This window comes from the organism of the source record quoted next, unplaced genomic scaffold (genome assembly GCF_019419815.1).
Source record: "Pyrus x bretschneideri cultivar Hongxiangsu unplaced genomic scaffold, Pyrus_bretschneideri_v1 Contig30, whole genome shotgun sequence".
Taxonomy (NCBI): Eukaryota; Viridiplantae; Streptophyta; class Magnoliopsida; order Rosales; family Rosaceae; genus Pyrus; species Pyrus x bretschneideri.
Window position 1 is genome coordinate 2,443,600 of NW_025999613.1, and position 8,768 is coordinate 2,452,367.

An 8,768-nucleotide genomic window follows, 5' to 3' on the forward strand; every position below is an offset into this window, starting at 1 on the left:
AGTGCTCACAGCATGGAGGGGTACATCCTCCACGACATGCTCGTCAAAATACTCATAATAAGGCTCAATGAATGGAAGGGGATAATGATCCTCCCTGATTGTGGTGTTGAGTTTCCTAAATTCAAAGTGAACTTTCTCACCACCTTGATTTCGATTGGGAACCTGTATCAAAGAAGGTAACAACCTATTAGTTGAAATGGGAATTGGAATTGGGATTGGAGACTTACAAACATATTGTGATGGAGGCTATAAAGTGGCAGCACTGTCGACAAAATCACTAGTGGTGCTCTCGGCCAGATTGGGTGTTTTTAGGGCAGCCACTCCAATTCCCTTTTCTATGGTGGTTATAGATGCATCCTTCTTGATAGGTGTTGATCGTTCCTGCCCTACATCTTTATTCACATCAATGACAAAACAAGGGTGAACATCATTAGGATTCTTAATAGATTCAGAAACATTGAATTTAATTATATCACCACCAAACTCCATTGTTAATGCTCCCTTGGCCACATCAATTTTGGTTTGGGCTGTTTTCATGAATGGTCTTCCAAGTAGGAGTGGCAATGGTGGAGAATAAGCCGAATCTTCCATTTCAAGCACATAAAAATCAGCCGGAAAGATTAAATGATCAACCTGTACCAAAACATCTTCCAAAACTCCTTTTGGATATGCATTAGAACGATCGGCTAATTGAATAATAACTCCATCATTTTTAAGCTCTCCTAAGTTCATAGATGCATAAGTAGAGTAAGGCATGACATTAATGGATGCACCTAAGTCTAACATAGCATGTTCAAATCCTGTATTACCAATTACACAAGGGGTGAAACTACCTGGATCTTTGCATTTAGAAGGCAATTTCCTTTGCAACATTGCAGAGACATTTTCACTTACATGTACCACTTCCTTGTTCAAAATCCTTTTCCTTGTTGTGCAAAGTTCTTTCAAGAATTTGGCATACTTTGGAACTTGTTTGATTGCATCAAGGAGAGGGATATTGACTTGTACCTTCCTAAATGTCTCAAGAATGTCCTTGTCACTCTCTTCTTTCTTTGATTGCAAAAATCTGTGAGGGAAAGGCACATTTGATGGAATAACATTAGAAACAATTGAATTTGGACCTAACTTACCTTTGTTGGACGTCATAGGAGATTTAAGTGGCTACAGCAAGGGTTGCTCCACCCTTGCTGTGGCTTTGCCTTTGTCCTCCTCCTCTTGCAGCAACTTTTCATCCTCCTTTTGGCTTTAATTGGGTGGTTGTGGGGTGGTTCCAACTTGCTTGCCACTTCTTAACATGATAGCATTGGTGGTTTCAAATCCTCATCTTGGATTCACAATGGTTGAACTAGGCAGTTTTCCTTGTTCTCTAAACTGCCCCATGAATTCTGCCATTTGCCCCATTTGCTTCTCCAATTCATCCACATTTTTAGCTTGATTTTGTACTCCTTGCGTCAAAGATGTGAGTAAATGAATAACTTTATCATTATCCAAAGATGTATGTGAGTTTGGTTGAACCAGAGATGGTTGAGGTTGCATTGGTGCATATGGCCTTTGAAAAATCCCAGGGTGTGGTGGATGAAATCCTCCTTGTTGTTAATTAAGGTTGTTGAGGCGCCCTCCACTTCATGTTTGGATGATCTCTCCATCCGGGATTGTAAGTGTTTATGTATGGATCATATTTGGGCTGATTTTGGCCTTCAAAATCCCACAGCATAGGCACTCTCCCATCCTCCATTCTCTATCAATTGAGGACATTGCTCAGAAGGGTGTCCTTGCATGGTGCACACGCCATATACACTTGCTTTTTGCACTTTGGATCCATCAACAACCTGTGACATAAGAACAGTGAGATTAGCCAATTGAGATTGAATTTCAGAAATTGCACTTACCTCATTCACTTTTGTAATAGTTGTCCCTTATGCAAGAAGTCTAGGTTACCTTTTTCAAGAGCTCAATGTAATTCAACTTCTCCTCTACAATTAATCCACACTGATATTTGGGGCCCAGCTCATCTATCTTTGGTTTCTGGTTTCAAGTATTACATTATTTTTATTGATGATTGGTCTCGATTTTGTTGGCTATATCCTTTAAAATTAAAATCTGAGGCCTTTAAAGCTTTTCAGAATTTTAAACTACAAGTTGAAAATCAATTTGATCAAAAGATCAAAGCTATTCAATGTGGTAATGGGGGAAGGGGGGGGAATATACAAGCAATGCTTTTAAGTCCTTTTTCACATCTCATGGAATAACATAACAATTTTGTTGCCCACACACACCTAAGCAAAACGGTTTAGTGGAGAGGAAGCATAGACATATTATTGAGCTTACTAGAACTCTATTTGCTCAATCAAATCTTCCTCTCCAATATTGGGTAGAAGTGCTACAAACTTCGGTGTATCTTATCAATAGAACACCATCTTCTACTCTTAAATTTGTAGCACCACTTCAAAAACTATTTCATTGCCCACCTGACTATTCATTCTTAAAGGTGTATGGTTGCACTTGTTATCCATGGCTAAGACCCTACTCCAAACACAAGTTTGCTTTTTCGAAGTAAATAATGTGTATTTATTGGATATGGACTTCAAAACAAAGGATATAGATGCTTGGATCTTGTCACAGGTAATGTCTGCATTTCCCGAAATGTACCATTTGATTTTGATGAAGAAACCTTTCCATTTCAATAATTACATTCCTCTTCACCACCTGTTCAAGAATCCCACAGACAACAATTGCCTTCTTTTTTACGTAATCCTCCCCACCCTCCACCTCACATGCCATCAACCACAACCTTATTACCTTCACAGTCGTCCCCACCAATATCATATTCACCTCCTCATAGCCCCTTTATCACAAATCCCAACCAAACATCACTCACTCACATGCCAAATATAACCTTTTCACTTTTCTCTTCACCCACATCACCACAAAATACAACCCATGGCTCCACATCTCCTCAATCTCCTTCCGGACCCACTACCCATTCCACTAATCAAAACCTTTCCTTACCACTTCATATTTCACCTGACCCACCACCTCTCACTCTTCCACCAACCACTACCAACATTCATCCCATGCAAACCCGTTCCAAGTCTAGTATATATAAGCCCAAAATTCTATCTATTTGCCATCCCTTTTCTAGTGCCTTATCCACTACTCTCTAAATACCTACTTCCACCACCTTCAAACAAGCTTCTTCGGATCCTCATTGGCAAGCAACAATGGTTGCAGAAATCGAAGCGCTCAAGTCTGCAAGCACCTGGACGCTTGTCCCACCACCTCATTCTCACAACATTATTGGATCTAAATGGGTGTATTGAATCAAATACAAGGCTTGGATCGATATAAAGCATGCCTTGTTGCTAAAGGGTTTCTTCAACAACATGGTATTGACTACCATGAAACATTCAGTCCGATAGCTAAACCAACAACTATTAGACTCATTATCACTTGATGTCCAGTTCAATTGGGAGATTACTCAATTGGATGTCTCCAATGCCTTCCTTCATGGTATGCTTCATAAAGATGTGTACATGGCACAACCTCAAGGTTTTATTGACCCTCATAAACCTCATTTTGTGTGCAAACTTAACAAGTCTCTATATGGTCTCAAACAAGCTCTACGAGCTAGGTACGAGGAGCTCTATCGTTGTCTTCTAGTTCTTGGATTCCGCTCCTCTATAGCAGATCCTTTTCTCTTTGTCAAGGCTAATCACTCACTCACTTTTATACTTGTTTATGTTGATGATATTCTGAACATAGGAAACTCTTCTTCTCATTGTGAATCTTTGATCAACAAGCTCAGTACTCAGTTTGCTATGAAAAATCTTGGCCTACTGCATTTTTTTCTTGGTATTCAAGCTCATCAAACAGTTGACACGCTCTTCTTGTGTCAAACCAAGTATGATCAGGACCTCCTAACAAAATCCAACATGCTTGATTCGAAACCATGTGCATCACCTTCATCTGCTTCCAAACTTGCTTCCTACAATAGTGCATTGCTTCAAGATCCTACCATGTACAGATCATTGGTTGGTGCTTTGCAATACCTTACATGGACAAGGCCTGACATTGCCTTTTCTGTTAATCAAGTTTGTCAACATCTTCAGAATCCTAGAACAACTCATTTCACAACTATGAAGTGGATTCTCCGTTATCTCAAAGGGACACCAGATCATGGACTTCTTCTCACCAAAGGCTCTACAAATATTACTGCTTTTTCGAACACTGATTGGGCCAACATTCTACATTTGGCTTCTGCATATTCTTTGGCAACAATCTCATTTCATGGAATGCCAAAAAGCAACCAACCGTCACTCGGTCTTCCACGGAAAGTGAGTATCGTTCTCTAGCCCAAACAGCTGCTGAAGTATCATGGATTTGCTACCTTCTCCATGACCTTTGCTTCTATCTCCATAATCCCCTGCTGCTCTTATGTGACAATCAAAGTGCTCTTGCTCTTGCTGCCAATCCTAGTTTTCATGCAAGAACGAAGCATATCGAGATCGACTATCATTACATTCGTGAATTGGTCATAAACAAGTTAGCTGTTGTATCATATGTAACCTCTCACAATCAGCTTGCTGATATATTCACTAAAAGCTTGCCCAAAGCTCGTTTCAAGCTGCTTAGTTCCAAGCTAACTGCTCAATCCCCGCAGCTTAGCTTGAGGGGGGATATTAACCATAGTCCAGTGAACAGAGCCCATGGTGCTACACCTTGCCAAGACACCTGTCCAATTGATCAACACACCCAACACTCACCTAGAACCATCTCAACGGTACATTGACAGCAAGGCTTGGACAGCTGTGCATAGATAAGGATGAGCAAGAAGAATATTCTTCTAGGGTTTCAAATGCAGCCATGTATATAAATACTGTTGTTTTCACTCTTTATCTTGTAAGGTTTCAAGGTCTGCCGTTTCCCTTACTTCTCTTACAAATAGCTTGTAATATTTTTCATACTCTTTTCAACATACAAAGATGATTCTTACTCTCAGCTTTGCATTTCAACGGGTCTCAATCTTATATCTTGGAGCTCATCTAAACAACTTACGGTTTCTCGTTCCAGGCCCGAATCGGAATACTGTGCTCTTGCTCATGCGTGTGCGGAATCCATCTACTTATGTTTAGAGACTTTCTACATTTAATTCCACCTATTGGAAATGCGCAAAGAATGCTAAATAATTCCATCTACCAAGAGTCCAAAATTTAGGAAAACGCAATTTTTGGAGTTTGCATTTACCTCCAGAAGAAGTTGGTGGTTCAGATTAATTTTAGGTCTCTTAATTTCAAACTAAATATTCTAAATTGTTTTCTTATTATCTTCTCTCAGATCACCCATAACAAAAGAAGAAGAGAATGAAAGCAGAGCTAATGATGAAGCGCCTGAGAAATTATTTTCTTAGGCCGTCAGGTTTCTCTTCATTGTTTCTCTGATCTAAATTAATTTACTACAAAGGTGGGTAACACACATTGGGGTGCATTTAACTTTTAAGTTTATAGCACACTCTTTAGAAGACGACCCATAATCTGGTTGCCTTGGCCAAAATCTCCATGGCGAGCCCAGCGCCAACAACACCTGAAAAAGAAAAGGCTGTTCCTGCAAAAGTTGAAAGTAATCTCTCTCTCTCTCTCTCTCTCTCTCTCTCTCTCATATTCAATGCTTAAGGTGTTTTAGCGGTTATATTTGATTTTCATAACAGTTTGAATAATTTATTTTTAATTTCAATCATTCATTTACCGTATCACTTAATGCCACGTAGCATTGAAATTAGTTTTTCCTTATGCTCCTACTTTCTTAGAGATTTTTCTTATTATATTTCCTAATTTATGTATGAACTTTATAATGTCATTTGTCAAATAAAAAAAATAAATATAAAAATAAAACATTGTATATTGGCCATCTGAGGAGAAATTCTTAATATGCCACTGTGTTATGTCCCTATACCTCAAATTTAAGTGCAAACCTAGAGTTACAAGTTTCTATAAAATTTTAAAGCTCCTGTGATGCAATGCAAAACCATTTGTTATATAGGTAGTTTCGAAACATTTCTATCTTTTCTTTTGCCCGTTTTAGTTTTTTATTGTAATTAAGAGTGAGTCTATATGATAAACAAGGGAAATAGATCAAGAATGATAAAAGTGGTAATAAAATTTAGGAATAAAACGTTAAACTATGTGTGTAGCTTTTTTTTTCTTTTCATTTCTACAATTTTTTTTCTCACTTTATTCTTCTTTTTCTTTTTTTATGATCCGTCACGAGTTGGGTGGTTCATATACATGTAAGTTGGTATATGATAGCATTACATTAAGAAGTTGTTGAGAGTATCCATCCTACCTTGAGAAAGAAGGAACCTTGTATATGTTTATATAAGTAATTGATTTATATTTCATATCTTGTCAATTGGTTTTATGGTGAAACTCAACTACCTTCATAATATCAGAGCAGGTTATTCGGCATGTAAAGCTCAATGGGACACGTGCTTCACATCATCTAATTCGTGTTGTTCACATGATATGCTTGAAAATTTGTCACAAATAGGGGGCGTCTTGAGAGTATATTATTCCACATCGAAGAAAGAAATGACCTTGCATGTGCCCATAAATAATTGAACTGCTCCCTACATTGTCAATTAATTTTATAGTGGAACTTACTTCATTTAGTTGGTAGCTAGGTCCTCATGTATCATGAACACAACTTCTAATTATGGATTCTCTTTTTCTGTTTACGCAGAGGATGCAGGTTTAATTAGAAAAGGTAATTGGTCGGGCACACTTTGAAGTTTCTTATTTTATGCCTGCATTACGTGGTGATTTGATTATTTAATTAACAAACAGTTTATTCCCTCAACTTCGTACTTATATCATTTCTTGTGCTTGCACAACAGTTTTGTCAATCAAGTCATTGGGTTTAATCAAAGCATGGGAAGAAAGCGAGAAAACAAAAGTAGATAACAAGTAATACATTCAAAACCATTTCAGCTTTTTAGCACATTTGCTAAATTGATAGGAGAAACATGGCACATTTATACAACGTAATTAATATAGATTATTATCCATTCATTAACAGGTAAACTTTTAAAATCCATTGTTTAACTTGTTCAAATTGTTGAACAGAGCAAAGAAAAAGTTTTCTAATGTTGTGGCTTGGGAGCTAAGCAAGCAAGCAACCATTGATGCACGTCAAAAGAAATATGAGGTAATTGATAGACTATTTTGAATTAGAGAAATTTCCCATACCATTTTCTTTATCGTGCACATTCATATTTATTTTTTGTCTCTTCACTTGTAAGTAAGAGGTCTTAGGTTCAATTCTCTCCGAAGGCAAGTTTGAACCATATTATTACTAGCCTATTATGAGGCTAAGTCTACCCCCTCCCCCTTCCCTTAGTGTAGATAATATCGTTCGTTCAAAAAATATATATTTATTTTTGGTCTTTGGATCAAATAAAGTAAATTTAATGGACAGAAATAAACAGGCACATATAGAAGGAGAAAATTGTGTGCAAAAATCACTTCTCTTGAATTAGGATTGCACGGCATTGTGGTTACCCGTACGGTGTTAGAGATGCAACGGTAGTTATAGTAGTATTTGCCCACCGGGTGACGAAATTATAAGGTCTTCTTGGATAGACCATCTCATTCCTATGACCCATACATATAAATCTTATCTAACTTAAGTGGTGGTGATGCTCACTATCATATTAACTATCATTAGATGAGTTTAAATTTCGAGATTTACATAGTAAATAAGCATACTTATTAACGATAATCAATATAGTGGTGGTATTCACTAACAGTTTAGATTAGTGAACAAAAACGCACTCAGGCACACCCGTTGCATTATGACCCCACTCACTTCTCTTTTGACCTCACCCAATGAATCTTGACCGGACACAACCCATTGTGCGGCCGCCCGCACCAAAAGTCTCTAATATCGGGTACCAACTGCCCAACCCTACTTTTGGATTGAACACATATTTAAAAGCTTGTTAGTCACCAAATGATCTAACTTATGAGAATATTTCATTTTTTTTAAAGGAAGACGATAAATTATTGGCTTGAAACTGAAGGTTACATCATATCTTGAATGAGGAGATTCTGAATAAGATCAGGAGATCCTCGAACCAAACTATCACATTGCAAATTGAAGTAGCAAACTGAGCCAATCTATGAGCTATTCCATTACATGTTCTAGAGACGTGTAGAAACTTAGCAGGGTGTAGAGTTTTCGCAATCTGAAAAGCATCCTCTGCTAATAAACCCTAAGCCACATCAGATATGAATACATAACATAACAAATGAAATTTAATGCCACATCAGTTGGAACTCGAGATATTCAAAATAGAAAATTAGTTTGTTTTTAAGTCCATAATTAAGTCTTCTTTTGAGTTTTGAGGTTTTATATATGCTTCATTATATCTCAGTAGTATATATATTAACTACGAAGGCTGCTGATTACCGTTGCTTTCTAAATATGTCTAATGTTTGACAGCAAAAGCTAGAAAAGAAGAAGGCTTTGTACATTGAAAAGATGCAAAACAAACTAGCTGAAATCCATAAGACAGCAGAAGAGAAGAGGGCGATGGTTGTAGAGGGGAAAAGGATAGAACGTAATAAGGTGGACAAGAAGGCTGATGATTTCCGTGAGGTAGGGCTTGTACCAAAGAAAATCCTACCATGTTTTAACTATTGAATCAATTTTTAGTTTCCTAAGAGCAGTTCCACCCGTTTTAAGAGGGCAAGGGCTAGAGCATGTGAATTGCT

The 8,768-nt window shown here is 37.6% G+C and overlaps 1 protein-coding gene across 1 annotated transcript; it reads left to right on the forward strand.

The window, feature by feature from the left end:
- The first annotated feature begins 5,022 nt into the window (after nucleotides 1-5,022).
- Nucleotides 5,023-8,768, forward strand: LOC103964575 (remorin 1.4-like). The gene is made up of 5 exons (XM_009377523.3): nucleotides 5,023-5,616; nucleotides 6,736-6,759; nucleotides 6,890-6,959; nucleotides 7,119-7,200; nucleotides 8,497-8,768. The coding sequence occupies exons 1-5, from the start codon at nucleotides 5,556-5,558 to the stop codon at nucleotides 8,695-8,697; spliced, it is 438 nt and encodes a 145-aa protein (XP_009375798.2). The 5' UTR covers nucleotides 5,023-5,555; the 3' UTR covers nucleotides 8,698-8,768.

Coding starts and splice junctions, on each gene's coding strand:
- LOC103964575 (XM_009377523.3), top strand. CDS start 5,556: ATGGCGAGCCCAGCGCCAACAACACCTGAAAAAGAAAAGGCTGTTCCT. Junction 5,617..6,735: donor TGTTCCTGCAAAAGTTGAAA/GTAATCTCTCTC, acceptor CTGTTTACGCAG/AGGATGCAGGTTTAATTAGA. Junction 6,960..7,118: donor AAAACAAAAGTAGATAACAA/GTAATACATTCA, acceptor ATTGTTGAACAG/AGCAAAGAAAAAGTTTTCTA.